We start from the raw sequence: 15,172 nt of genomic DNA on the forward strand, positions 1-15,172 counted from the left end.
TTAATGTTAATACCTTGCTACAGGGCAAAACGACCTTGGCAATGGCAAGGCCTCTGGTATCAGGTATCTTTTGTAGGTCCTCTTTAGCGTATGAAAATTCTATTGAAACCTCCCCCCAACTCCATGGTACTTAACCTGCCATCGCTCACCACTTGAGGTGGGGGGTGACCAGCAGAAAGGGGGCAGCAGCTCTTCCTGCCCACGGGTCCTGTCCCCGTGCTTTAATAAACCACCATTTTGCACCAAAGATGTCTCAAGAATTCTTTCTTGGTCATCGGCTCCGGACCTCACCCCACTGAACCTCACCTATATTCTAGAACTTCATCAAGAACCATGGATCTAATCCAAGCCCCCAGCTCGCTGAAGGTGGGAGAAAGGTCCCACAGTAAATCCATAGCTGACCCGGGGCCAGTTCTCGACCGAGGTCCCGACATAGTTCCCCAAGACTTGGAAGGAGAAAATGTGCTCTGAGTGGAGGGAGCACAGCAGCTCTCAACCTGGGTGCGCATCACAATTACCTGGGGGAAGTTGAACAAAAAATGCTGATGCTCCCGGTGCCAGAGATGCTGCTGTAATTGTCCAGGGTGGGTCCCAGGCATTGGGATTTTCAAACAGCTTCCCAGGTTGATTCTACAGTGTGCCCAGCCTAGAACCGGAGAGCCCAGGAATTGAACTCCAGCTGGGGTCTGAAGTGTATCTTGGAGCCCAATCAAATCCTAAAGAGACCTTTTGAAATGCAAATGAGGCAGGAAGACAGAGGCTGACATTTCAGCCGCTGGGGGCCAAGAGCGAAGAGCCAGTATGTGAGAAGGGCTGATCTGGGATCTTTTGAAAATCAAGGAGAAGGCTGGAAATGGGGTGAAGCCACAAAACAGGTTCCCTCCACAAACAGCCCCTCCCATAAATGGCGCCTGGGAAGGGGGTGCTCAAAGGGACACCCGGGCATGGAGTGAGTGGTGAGGTGACGGTGAGGCTGGCAGATCCGGGCTGGCTTATTGCAAGCTGAGGGGGAAGGGAGGCCTCCCCTGGGAGCTGAACTCCGGCAATCCTGCAACACTTGAGTTTCTCATCCTGGGCGAACCCCTTCCTCTCCCTACAGAACTGAGCCGCTTCAGGTGATTGTCAAGCATTGCAGACTCCCTGGAGGGAGGAAATGGGGTGACAGGAAGCGGGGGCAGGGCGCTATGAGGTCTCACCCACCACATATAAAGGAATGAAATCCAGGGCACCTGGATGGCTCAGTGGGTTAAGCCTCTGCCTTCGGCTCAGGTCATGATCTCAGGGTCCTGGAATCGAGCCCCACATCGGACTCTCTGCTTGGCAGGGAGTCTGCTTCTCCCTCTCTCTCTGCCTTCCTTTCTGCCTATCTGTGATCTCTTTCTATCAAATAAATAAATAAAATCTAAAAAAAAAAAAAAAAAAAAAAAGGAATGAAATCCTACCATGCCTAACACCATTAAAAAGGAAGGACAGGAGTGGGATTTCCTGACATAGTAAAGTCTCTGGGACATCTGGGTAAGGAAAAGAAGGAACCCGTGCAACAAAACCCACAACCCAAATGTCCACCAACTGACAAATGGACAAAATGTGGTATATCCACACGCGGAGTATCATCGCTCACCCACCGAAAATAACGAAGGACTCGTACTTGATACCATATGTGTGTATCCTGAAAACAGCACGCTAAGTGAAGGAAGCCAGTCCCAAAAAGCCACACAATGTAGGATACCATTTACATAAAATGTCCACAGTAGGCAAATCCACAATGATAGAGAGCAGATCAGTGGTTGCCCAGGGCTGGGCGTGGCCCCCCCAGTGGCTGGGGAGAGACTGTTGATGGGCTTGGGGTTCTGGACGGAGAAAGTGGTGAAGGTTGTTCAGCTCTGAATAGTCTACAAAACCACTGAACTGTACATTTTAAAAAGATGAACTTTATCGTATGTGAATTATATCTCAATAAAGCTGTTATAAAAAGGAAAAACCTAGAGCATGTTACCATTGTTAGAGAAATAGGGTGTGTGTGTGCGTGTGTGAGAAGAACATACTGTGTGTGTATGTGTGTGTGTGTGTGTGTGCGCGCGCGCGCGCGCTCGCAAAGAACATACCCCACCCAGGCTGTTCACAATGAGAATAAAGCAAACTTACACTTGGCTCTGTCTTACCCCACATTTGTGGAGGGTGGGGGAGACACAGTCCTCCAGCTTTTTCTTTAAGACTTTTTTCTCATTCCAAAATAGTTTTAAAAATAAATTAATATAGAAAAATACCTCACTGTAAATCTACACAACAGTGACAATCAGAAGTCCCCCCCCACCCCCGCCCTGGCCCTGTCATTCTCTCCCCAACCTGAGGGTGACCACAGCAGCCAGAGAGTTAGAGCTCCTTCTTGACCTTTGGCTCTGTGTTTAAATACTGAAATAGACGGTGCTCTTTTAGACTTTTCTTTCCTTCCTATGTTTACTTGACTCTGTGATCTCTGATTTTTATAATAAGCACCTCAGGCAGAAGAAAACCCCAACCACCCAGCATTTTTAAGAAGTTTGTGTTCATGCTACATTATTCTACACGTTACAGAAACCATGGATACAATATAATCCCATCTTTATTTTCTAAAAATACACAGAGAAATACACATTGTGTGAACACGGAGAAAGGCTAAAAAGACACAAACCAACCTGCTAACCACGGGTTAAGCTGGGTCAGGAGCAGAATTGAAGGAGGTGGTTAAGAGAGGCTTCCCTTCTCATTTTTTATGTAGGGTTATTATTATTTCTATTATTTTTTTAGATAACACATTCACATTATTCAAGCTTCAAAAACCACAAAAATGGGGGAATTTGGGGGCAATGTAAGAGATCTAAGCTTTCAGTTATGGACTGAATAGGTCTCTGGGATGAAAGGTACAGCACAGGATATAGTCGATGGTGTTATAACAGGGCTGCATGGTGACGGACGGCAGCTACACCTATGGTAAGGACAGCAAAATGTGCAGACTTGTTCAATCTATGTCGTACACCTGATACCAATGTCACGTTGTGCGTCAACTACACTTTAAAAAAAAAATCACAAAAAGGAACAAAGTGAGCCCAAGTCCCCAGTTTTTCTGCCCAAGGCAACCAATACCACTGGGGTCAGATGTACCCTTAGTGGTAGGCTGGGCCCGCCCTGATGTGCTTTTGTAGTGATATTTTTGCTTCACTGAGCACTTCTGTTAGAAGGGAAAAAAATGCATCAAGACCTGTACATTGCAATATGTGTGTGCATGTAAGAAGAGAAATGTTTTGGAAGTATATGCCCCTGCCACCCAAATAATAATTTGATAATTACTCAGAGTAACTCCCCCTGAATACTGGATTACAGGTGAATTTTTCCTTCTTATGACTTACTTATATTTTCTATTAGTCTTCCTCTAACCTGTCGGGTGGAGGGAAGAAAATCATAGTGAGAAGTTTTTTACATACTGTCCCAAGAAAAGTCCCTGGACACCTCTCCAACTGGCAGACAGTACACTTTGAGTACCATGAACCTCCCATGTAACCTCACTGGGAAGGGAGGGCAGTGGGCAGAGACGAGGGGCCAGAGCGGGAAACACTTTCAGGAACAGAGGGACTGCAGCCTTTTCTGGTTAGAACTGACCCTCCCTCTCCCCCCTCCCAAGCCATTTGGGCTCCCACACTACCCTTCAGCTCTGGAGGGAAAACAAGGCAGGCTCACAGAGCACAAAGACCTCCTTCCCTCTGCAGGGCAGCAGCTGGCCAGGCGGCCTGGGGGGCTGCGGTGCCCCTTGAGGGAGCCAGGGCCTGTCAGAGCCCCTTTGTGGAGCCCCCAGGGGCAGATGTTCTGGCCCCAGGCCTCAGGAGAGTGGGAAGAAAGGGGCAAGGAGGGACAGTCGCAGCCACCAACAAGAATGCCTGTCTCTAAGTGACGGACCCCAAGGGTACATTCTTTGGCCTGCAAACATCAGGGACTTCCCCACAGACCAGCAGCAACTCACAAGACCATCTCTGAGCAGCCAGGGTAGGGCGTTTCAGCATCCTTGGTCTAATTTCTCCTGCTAGGAGCACAGCCTATGTCCTGCCTCATCTTTCTCTCTAGTAGATTGGGTCCCCTGCATGTCCAGGCCGCACAGAGAAGCTGCCTGAGCTCAGCTCTGGAGGGGCCCCTGTGCTCCAATGCCTTCCCTGCTCCCATGCTGCCAGGAAACAGAGACCAACCTTCAAGGAATAAAAATGAACCTGCTGCCAAAACAGCTGGGCAGATTTTCACCAAATATGGAGGGGATGCTTGAAAGGGTCTCACTGAAAACACAGACAGCACTGTGCGTGCAAAATTTACTCTAGAGGGGGCCTGCGGTGGGGGTGTGTCTTGAAGACTGAGGCAGCTAGGGGCCACGCGGCTCCGCGCTAAGGGGAGACCATCTGGGGGAAGGAAGCAAAGACTGGCTTAGACATGAGCCTCACGTCAGAAGTCACGGGGACTCACACTGACAACGGCAGGCACGATTTGCAATGTAACTGCTCCTTATCCGGGCAAGTGGCAGCTTGCTATAGACCCCGCCTTGCTAAGGGCAGCAGAAATGTGTTCTTTAAGGTAAATGGGACTGCAGACCCAGAGCCAGCCAGCAGTTTGAAAGGGTGATGAGGATCTCCAGCATTTACCAAGCCCTTCCCCTCCGCTAAGCACCTCAACCTGCTCATCCCTGAGAAGCAGGCACGCATATTCCTGTTTTATAAAAGAACGAACCAAGCCCTGGGACAGTTACACGATTGGCCCAGCAGCACAGTCACTGGCAAGTGAGTGGCAACATGAACGCCAGCATTCAAACTCAGGCCCGTGTGACCCCAAATTCGAGCCTGACCCGCACCACACAAACCACGGCCTGGATGCATCAGATGACACCGCCAGCAGAACCCAGCGTTGAACCTGGGTGATGTGATGCCAAGGTCAGCGCCCTGTCTACCCCATCAGAATGGGAATCGGGGTAAGAAGCCGGTGCCAGAGACAGAGGGGCTCCCTCCCTGCAGTTAGCAGCCCCTTTAGAGGCTCTGAAAACACAGCGGGTCCTAGGGAGGTCCCTGGACAGGGTGAGGAAAGCGGGGCAGCACCTAAGAGTTGGGGTGACTTTGGGAGATAGAGTTCTGGGTTGGAAGCCCATCTTTGTCTTTTCCTAGTCCCATCTACATGCAGCAGTCCACTCCTGGGTATACACCCAGGAGAGCTAAACCCGGATCTTGTACAAAACCCGTGTGCAAATGTACGGAGCAGCATTCCTTCTACTAGTCCGAAGGCGGAAACAACCCAAAGGTCCATCAACTGATGAGTGGACACACAAAATGTCTATCTATACAATGGATTATTATTTGACCATAAAAGGAATTAAGTACTGACACATACTTACTTCACCCAGATGAACCTTGAAAACCTGATGTTGCGTGAAAAAAGCCAGTCATAAAGCATCACCTATCACAGCATTCCATTCGTATGAAATGTCCAGGACAGGCAAATCCAGAGCCACCGTGGAGATTAGTGGTTGCCAGGGGCTGGAGGGCAGGGGGGAATGAGGAGTGACTGCTAACGGGTACGGGCTTTCTTTCAGGGACAATGGAAATATTCTAGAGTTAGATCATGGTGATGGACGTACAACACCATGAATACATTAAAAACCATTAAATTTGGGGCACCTGGGTGGCTCAGTGGGTTAAAGCCTCAGCCTTCAGCTTGGGTCATGATTTCAGGATCCTGGGATAGAGCCCTACATCCGGCTCTCTGCTCACCAGGAAGCCTGCTTCCCTCTCTCTCTCTGCCTGCCTCTCTGCCTACTTGTGATCTTTCTCTCTGTCAAATAAATAAATAAAATCTTTAAAAAAACCCCAAAAAACCAAAAAATCAAAACCGTTAAATTTGACATTTTTAAATGGTGACTTTTATAGAATGTGAATTTTTTTTTTTTTAAGATTTTTTATTTATTTACTTGACAGACAGAGATCACAAGTAGGCAGAGAGGCAGGCAGAGAGAGAGAAGAAGCAGGCTCCCCGAGGAGCAGAGAGCCTGATGTGGGGCTCGATCCCAGGACCCTGGGATCATGACCTGAGCTGAAAGCAGAGGCTTTAACCCACTGAGCCACCCAGGTGCTCCTATAGAATGTGAATTATGATTAAAATACTATCGAGAAGAGTAGCACCTATAAAATGAGGATAACAGCTCTAGGTATGTTGAGAGGCCGTTGGTGTGGCGCCTGGTACAGAGCAAGCACTCGGACACAGCCACTATATTCTAATACATCATGTCAACACTCATACTGGCTTTCTGCCTAAAACTCGAGAATGATACTGGACGAGGGGGAGGCTGCTGTTACAATTCTTAAGCCGCAGCCCAGCTGGGCAACGGTGCCACTGCAGAGGACGGGTGGGGCTGGCCACCCTCCCTTCTCTCCAGCGAAGAGTGATCTCCATGGGAACCACATCAGCTCAGGCCAGGGGCTCCTGTTCCCAGCTGGGTGACAGTATCGCCACAGCAACCTGTCAGGATGGCAAAGGCAGAGCTGGATGATGGGACTCCAGCAGCTCTGGCAGAATGGCTAAGGGACCCTCAACTCCATGGAAACCATGTCAGGAAGGAGGAGGGGAAGGGGAGCAGGCAATCAGCAAATAAGCACAGGGCCACGCCCCCTTTCCCAGATCCCAACAAGCCAAGGGGCATGTCCGGGAGGGCCAGACCTGCCTTGCTGACATTGCCTTCCTAGGGGAACTGAACCGGTATTTCTTGAGCACCTACTGCCCAGCACCACGCAGCCCCATATGGGGTTCTTTACATGCTTGACTGTATTTCAAACTTCACAAATAATCCCCCACCCAAATCCACCTAACTACAGCACTAATTAAAAGAACATGAAGCAAACTCATTTTCTTTCCTGTGCCATTCCCACCATCTCTCACTCCTTAGTTCAGGGGATTTTCCTCCACGCCTCTGCCATGCATTTGCACGTACACATGCCCCAAAACCAGTCTGCTCTGTATGCCTTTTCAAAATACTTAGTGGGACTGCACTATATAAATATATATACACACACAGCTCTCTAACTTTCTTTTCTTATTAGATATCTTTCAGCACTAGTACTTACATATCTACCTTCTTTTTTTTTTTTGTTTAACTGTGCTAACATATACATAGCATGAAATTTACCATTTCTAGTCATTTTCAAGGATACATTTCAGTGGCACTAGGTGCATTCGCTTTGCCAAGCAACCACTATTCATCTCTAGAACTTTTTTATTATCCTAAACTGAAACTCTATACCCACTGAATACCAATTCCCCACTCCCTCCTCTCTCCAGCACCTGGCTACCTCTACCCTGCTTTCTGCCTCCATGAATTTGGACTACCCTACATATGTCCTATACTTGGAACCATCTAATACTGGTCCATTGGTGGCTGGCTTATGTCACTTAGCATCATGTCTTCAAGGTTCATCCATGGTGTAGCATGTGTGAGAATTTCATTCCTTTTCAAAGCTTACCAAGAGTCTACTGTATATATATATATACACTGATGGCCATTTGGGTTGCTTCTACTTTTCGCCTATCATGAATATTGTTGCTCAGAACAGAGGGGTACAAATATCTGTTCAGGTCCCTGCTTTCAGTTCTTTGGGGCACAGATCCCAAAGTGGAATTGCTGGCTCATATAATAATAATTGCATATTTAATTTGTTCAGGAATTGCCATACTACTTTATTCTTTTTAACTTCTTCATAGGGTTCTATGGTTACTCAATCTGTCATAAACAACCTCATGGGCTGGGTACTGTTATTATCCTAATATCAAACGGAGAAACGAAAACTTAGAGGGGATGTGGCTTCTGCTAAGGAAGGGGGCGCTGAAGTCAGGCAACCTGTCCCTCTCTGGGCCTCAGTTTCCTCTCCTTTACAATAGAAACACGCTGAGTTGGAGCGCCTGGGTGGCTCAGTCAGTTAAGTTTCCGACTCTTGATTTTGGCTCGGGTCATCATCTCAGGGTCATGTGCTCAGTGAGGAGTCTGCTTCTCAACCTCTGCCCCTCCCCCTGATAACACACACACTCTCTCCAAAATAAATAAATTAATCTTTAAAAAACAAAAAAGACACATGCTAAGCTTCAAGGCACTCTCTGAAACTCTCTCCCCTTTTCACTATCAAGGGTGGCAGCACTGAGATGTGTGAAGAGGGCCCCTGTGCTGTGGGCCAGACCACAGGGCGGGAGGGGCGGGAAGGTCAGGGAGCAGGAGGCTGCCTGAGGGAGGGGACCTCCCCCCTGGCCCTTAGCAGCAAATGCCCTCTGTCTCTACACTGAGAAGCTACTGGCACGTCACACCAACACGCCCAGAGGAAGGGTAGCCGGAGAACTGTTCTGGCCTCAGGGCTGTGGTGTTCCAGTCCTGGAACACTGACATGCTTGCCCTCGGAGAAGGTGAGGAGTGCCCTAGAACAATGTACAATCCCAGGACACCCTCATGCGCAGCCAGACAGCTGAGGCCCAGCTGTGCCTCTGTGGTCAGAAGGTGCCCAGAGCCGTTGGGAACACAGACCCCTGATTCTAGAGGATTCTAGGCCCTAGGCATCACCTAGGCGGATGGCTTTCAAGAGGCATTCTACAGAGCCCCTGGGCCGCGTGCAACCTGAGGACATCTCTCTTTCTCTCAGGGGCTGTTTCCTCATCCAAAAATGCGTACAATCACAACTTCACTGGGCCTTTATGAAATTGTTGAGGGGAAAAGTGTCTAGCACGGTACTTAACACGCCACATGCCCAACACAAAGCAGAAGACAGTAAGTACGTATAAGTGGAAGGACTCACATGAGCAAAGCCAGAGAGGCTGGTGCCTGGGGGCCATATTTCAGGAAGCATCTAACGTCCTAACATCTGTGCTGAGACACCGGCCAGAGGCTCGGCCCCAGCACTGCCTCACACCAAATGGCAGCCCCTAAATCACGTCCACACAAGTTACAGTGAGTCCTCAAGACTGGGGGCATCCTTGTCCTGTTCTGTAGGTGAGGAAACTGAGGCAGAGGGCCAGGCCCCACGCTGGGCACCGTGGAGTGCTTCCCGGTTAATCCTCCCACAGCTGCGGTTCTTAGGTGGATGACTGTCTCCTTCATTGGCCTATGGGCTCCTGGAGGACAGGAATCAGTGTCTTTCATTCACCACTGTGCCCTCAGCGTCTGGGACACAGCGCACACAGCAGTACTTGGGAAATGTGTGTTGCAGGAATGAACGCATGAATAAGCTCTGCCAGTTACAGGCTTAACTGTGCAGACACAGCGGTTCAGAGCCCCGGCTGGGTGGGGCTGGCATGCGCCCACCTGCTCCGACCTGGCCCTGCCTGGGACGGACGGGTCCTCACCTCTCTCGGCCGTTCCAGCTCCGTCTGCAGCACCTGCTTGGCCAGCTCGGTCTCGATGAGCCGCTGCCGGAGCTCCTCGTTCTCCTCCTCCAGCCGCGCCCGTTTCTTCTCCACCGCCTCTAGCTCCTTATGCAGCCGCACGGAGATGTCCTTAGAGACCTGCGCAAGGGTGGGTGATGAGCAGGGACCCCACCCCGCCCCGTTCCGCTGGGCCCCATTCCGCCCTGCCCCGCCTTGGCTGCAAAGCAACCCCCCAGCAGACAGGGTCTCTCACCACTTCCACTTAGCAGATGAGAAAACCGAGGCACAGAGAAGTCAGTAGAGGGTAGGGGGGTCACACAACCAGAAAAGAGCAGAAGCAAAACCCAAACGCAGGCACCCTGTGCTCCCAGTGTCTATAACACAGTTCAGGCCCCAGGAAGCTGGGAAGACCCTGCCTGTTCTTAAGCAAGGCCTTCTCCATTATCCAGCACATTCGGTGTTTCCAATTCTCACAAGAGCCTGTGGCAGGGCCAGCTCATTTTAAAGGAAGGGAAGTCAGCTGGAGTGGAAACCAGAGCAAGACGGACAGCCCCCAGAGGCATCCGAATCCCACTGCTGCCACCAACCAGCACGTGATCCTGGGCAAACCATTTCCCCACCCTGTGCCTCAGTTTCCTTAACTGCAAAATGGGTGTAGTAACAGTGGCAGCCTCACGGGCCCAGCAGGAGGACTGAATCAGCAATTGCACAAAACACCTCGGCCCTGGGCCAGCACAGCGAGTGCTGGGGGAGTGCTCAGGCCGAAGCTCAGAGAGGGGCAGGACTTGCTGGAAGTCATGATGTGACCCTGAGGCTGGTTTCCAATTGTCTGGGATATAGAACATACTCTAAATGACAAAGGCTGGGCGTGGGTCCAAGTCATCCCTACAGAAAGGAACTAACAGAGCTGCAAATGCCAATCCTGGTGCCAGGGCTCTGCAGCAAAGCACCCCATTTCCTCAAGGACACCCTGAGGGTCAAAGGCCAGGAAAGGGGAGCGCCTGGAGGTGTGGTAGGGTCCTCTGAGCCGGTAAGTCCCAACTACCCCTGAGCCATCCAGGCACTATCATTTGTCAAAAACCTACCATGTGCCAGATTCATGCACCTTTACCCCAATTCTGTGTGAGGCTCGCTGCCTAAGTGACCTGACTCGGGGTCATGCCAAGGCAGGGTAAGCTGAGCTAGAGGGAGCCCCTAGAATCTGCCTGAGAGGCCAACGTGGCCAGGCTCTGGAGGCATCCGAGGGCTTTGCCAGCAAGAGGTATGTAAGGGGCAGACAGCCCAGCGCCCCAGGCCTGCCAGTCTCGGAAACAGCAGGGGAAGAGGGCCTCCTCCACGCCGGAAGCGAAGAGGGCCCTCCCTGCCTCTGCCCTCTGCCTGGACCCAGGCCCAGCTCGGCATGGACCCACTGGCAGTGTGAGAGACAGGCCAGGAAAAACAACGGCCAGAAAGGAAATTCAGCCCTGCCTCCCCCTCCCTCTGTTGCCCACTGCCGCACTCTGCCTCTGAAGATCTCCAAGGATGGCCAGAATCTTTCCCTGTCCACATCGTGGGGTGAGCAACCCGTTAGTATCAGAACAAGAACTTGGCAGGTGGGTAGAACTACACTGAGTCCGATTCCAGCACTTTCGGTGTGGACACCCATGGCAAGTTTAATGACACATTTGAAGTCTCAGTGTGGTCACTGGTAAGCAGAGCTATTACTCCCGGGGCCGCTGTGAGGAACACATGACACAGCTCCTGGGCTGGTGGCTGGAACATGGAGAAATGCAATTTTTTAATGCCCTCTGCCCTCTGCCTGGACCCAGGCCCAAACATCACTGCTTCACCTCCGTGCACTCGTTTTGTTGGACTGGGCCCAATACCCCACAGCCTCACTCTGGAGTTTGGTGTCAGGATTTTTGCTGAAAGTGTTCAGTCCCAGGCTCCTGGCTATGGTCCTCAGTTTGGGGCTATTAGGTCACCCAGAAGCCCCTGTCCTGATGAATATCCCATTCATTCATTCATTCATTCACCCTGCTGAGACCATGGAGGCAGGAGTGGGGGGCACAGAGATGAAGGCCCCGGATCGCACCTGGGCTCCTCCACATCCCCATGTCCCAGCAGCAGGGCATGGTCTGGCACACGCTAGTGCCCGGTAAACGCTGGTGGGAGAACAAACAAATTCAAGGTTCCAAAAAGTGAAAAGAGAGGGAAATGAAGGAGTGAATGGCTGTTGTACCTCCCCTAACTTGACTAGGGATGCTCCCCTCAATCAGCCACTCCACCCATTGTCCAGGGAGGGCCGTGTCCCTGACTGGTGTGAGGGCTTCTCTCCTAACTGTGCTCCCACTTGGGGCCAGCTCCTCTCCACTGAGGGATTGCTCCATCCCCACCATGGCCTCAACCAGGGAGGCAACACTCTCCACCAAGAAGTCATGATCTGTGCAGATTCCTGGGTCCTCTTGGGTTCATAAATGACTGTATTGATTTCACCCCTTCCATGAGTCCCCAGCCTCCTTCCGCCCCATTCTCCGCAGGATCCGCAGGATCTCCTTCCCCATTTATTCCCCACCCCCGGGGATTGCTATGTGGAGAACGTCCAACCCCAGGCAACTTACAGGATTCCAGTGTGAACAAAACAGCCCTTAATTTCAGGTCTCACAGGACCCTGTGCCCCCAGCAGAGGCCCACAGAAGCGAAGACCATGGTAGCCTGGAGGGCAGGAGTCTGGTGGTCTCTGCCTGTCCCTTCCTCTCTCTGAGCCTCAGTGGCACTGCGTGCTATCACCTCTCATGGGTGATTTATAGAATTAATTCTCACAGGGCGCCTGGGAGGCTCAGTCATTAGGCGTCTGCCTTCAGCTCAGGTCACGATCCCAGGATCCTGAGATCAAGCCCCACATCAGGCTCCCTGCTTGACAGGAAGCTTGCTTTCCAAACTCTCCCATTCCCCCTGCTTGTGTTCCTGCTCTCGCTGTCTCTCTGTCAGTTACATAAATAAAATGATAAAAAAAAAAAAAAAAAAAGAATCAGCTCTCACTTCCTGACACCACATTAGGAAGGGCTTTATGATTCCCATTCTGACGTGCAAAAAGGAAAGGTCACCTGCCCAAGGTCACATGGCTAGGAAGCTACAGAAATAAGGTTTGAAATCTGGTGGGTCAACTCTAGGGTCCTGCTCTCCACCTGACCCTGTTGCTGGCCCCAAGCTTGAAGACATCATGTTAATATCTGTACTCAAAGTATTAGTAATAAGCCCCGCAGAGGGTTCATGGACTCATGTGCTTACAGGGCCCCACCTGCTTGTCTCATTCCATTCTCGGACAATCCTCCCAACTATTCCCAGGGCAGGGGGCTGAGATACTATGGGAGGTGAAGCAGCTGCAGCTTCCGGACACCAGGGCAAACCCCCAAAGCGCACACAATGTGCTCAGCCATGAGGTCACTGTTTACAGCGCTGAGGCCGGGCTCCTGCCAGAAGCAACCAGCAGCCTCCAGGCCACGGCCCCCCTGCTCACTGGGCCTCTTGGCTCATGGGCGTCCCTGTCCCTGTCACTCTGAATCCTCAGGGAGGGGGAATGGGAGGTAGGGCCTGGGAATGTGCACTATGGACAAACCCGCCAGAGGATTCTAATCCACAAAGGCCGGCTGAGATTCTGGCATCCCCTTCCCTGCCCTTACCCCCTACTGCCTTCTAGGTTCTTCTCCTGAACATTAACACTACAACCAATATTTGTTCCTTTGCTGGGTAAGCACCCCGCACGAGATTTGGGGGCCAGCACTGTCTTTACTTGAGCCATTTTGTTTTAACCTCACAAAAATCTCTATAGGTAGGGCGCCTTGGGTGGCTCAGTGGGTTAAAACCTCTGCCTTCAGCTAAGGCTGTGGTCCTGGGATAGAGTCCCGCATCGGGCTCTCTGCTCATTGGGGAGCCCTGCTTCTTCCTCTCTCTCTGCCTGGCTCTCTGCCTCCTTTGATCTCTGCCTATAAAATAAATAAATATAACCTTAAAAAAAAATCTCTATAGGTAGAATCTAGTTTTATCTCCATTTTCCACAAGGGGAAACTGAGGCTCAGAGATGTGAAGGAGTGTTGCCAGGGCCACACACCAAGCAAGGGGGAGAGTGGGTCTTTGTCCCGCTGCCACCCTGCCTTCCCCATGCTGGGCAATGTTCCCACTGAGGCTCTGTGGAGCTGGCAGTCTGTGAAGACCACAGAGAGCCTGCTGGGGAGAGATACCAAGGTGTTTTTCAAGGCGCCCTCACCAATAACCTACCTGCTGGACAAAACCACTAGAACGGCAAAAGCCCTACAGATTTGGCTGCTCTCTGCCCCGTATGTAACAGAAGGGGAAACTGAGGCCCCCAAGAGGTGGCCCAATGCCAGTCCTGGCCTGGGCCAAGGAGCTGGCAGAGCAAGTCAGAGTTCCCCGGAATTCCCAGCTCTGGGGACCCTCCCCAGCTCGGCCGATCAAGCACTCCCAGGAGATACCACAATTCTAAGAACCCCCAAAGTGAATGAGAACAAGCCCAGCACGTGGGGTGTAGCACGGTGCCAGACCAGGCCTGCCGGGATGAGCTCAGAGCTGGCGCTGCAGGGGCGGGGAGAAGAGGGAGTGAAGGGGCCAAGGTGGACGCTGATTGGCTAGTTCAAATCCCAACAGAAGGGGCGGCTTCCGTGCGCGGCAGCCAAGACCCCCTCCCACACGCACACCAGCTGCTCCGCACTCCGCCCAAGGAGGCGCTGGCCTGCCGGCCCAGTCGTCGATCATGATCATCGGTCCCTCCCTCATCTTTCTAAGGCTGACTCTTTGGTGTCCTAGCCCCAAATCCCCAACCATCCAGGCCCTAACTCTGCTTCGCCTGAACTTCCGCAGCTCTTCCTCTCCCTTGCCCCTTCCATCCAGTGACTGGAGTTTGAATATCTGCGTAACCATTTGGGGGGGGGGGTGCTGCGGGTCAGATAGCTTTAGCCTGGGAGACACACCCCTTCTGGGCTCAGTTTCCTCACCTGCACAGCCCACCCGTAATCCCCGCTGCGCACCTGCAAAGACAATGGGAAATGCGAGCCTGCCTAAGGGCTGGCGCTCACGGTTTACCTCTTGGCCCTTAAAGAGAGGGCTCCCTCCGCGGCTCCCTCCGCAGCCCCCACCCCACTACCGGCTCAGGCCTCAGTTCAGAAGTCAACCCTGCAGAAAGAGCCTGGCTGTGCCCCAGGCTGTACCCCCAGCTCCTGCAGCCCCTTGCTCACACTGGGCTGAGTTCTGAAAGTGGGGAGCTGGGTACACAGGCAGGGGCTTTCTCCTGGAGGTCCCTCCTGCTAGCCCCCAACCCATCAGCAGGGAGGAGAGGTCAGGCACCAGGAGGCTGATAAGCCTGCACCGTACCCACTACACACTGAGTGTCATGTGGCCTTGGACACAAGGTCCTTCCTTTCTCTGAGCCTCACTTTCCTCATCCAGAAAATGGGACTAATAATAACAGCTAACATTTTTTAGGGTTTATAGTGACATCTTACCTGTATTATCTCTTCTAACCCTCAGAGAACCCTGTGAGGCAGGGGCTGCTGGGATACCCATTTTATAGATGAGGAAACTGAAATTTAGGTGACCTGCTCAAAATCCCCAAATTAGGGCACTTTGGAGTCCAGATTTAAACCCGTATCCAATCCAGGCCTTCTTCACTACTCTCATTAGCACAATAAAGAAATCTCCACAGGGGCGCTTGGATGGCTCAGCCTCTTGATCTCAGCTCAGCTCTTGATCTCAGAGTTGTGAGTTCAAGACTGGCATT

At 51.7% G+C, this 15,172-nt stretch overlaps 1 protein-coding gene across 3 annotated transcripts in view; it reads right to left on the bottom strand.

The window, feature by feature from the left end:
* The window catches only part of SOGA1 (suppressor of glucose, autophagy associated 1), a 68,522-nt gene that overhangs the window by 32,201 nt on the left and 21,149 nt on the right, over positions 1–15,172 (bottom strand). For all 3 annotated transcript variants that reach the window (XM_045084173.1, XM_045084171.1, XM_004746476.3), the window contains exon 3: positions 9,379–9,537. In XM_045084173.1, the coding sequence (XP_044940108.1) occupies positions 9,379–9,537 (159 nt within the window). The remainder of the gene's footprint in view (positions 1–9,378; positions 9,538–15,172) is intronic.

The sequence above is a fragment of the Mustela putorius genome, unplaced genomic scaffold (genome assembly GCF_011764305.1).
Source record: "Mustela putorius furo isolate JIRA1106 unplaced genomic scaffold, ASM1176430v1.1 tig00000743_pilon_pilon_pilon, whole genome shotgun sequence".
Lineage (NCBI taxonomy): Eukaryota > Metazoa > Chordata > Mammalia > Carnivora > Mustelidae > Mustela > Mustela putorius.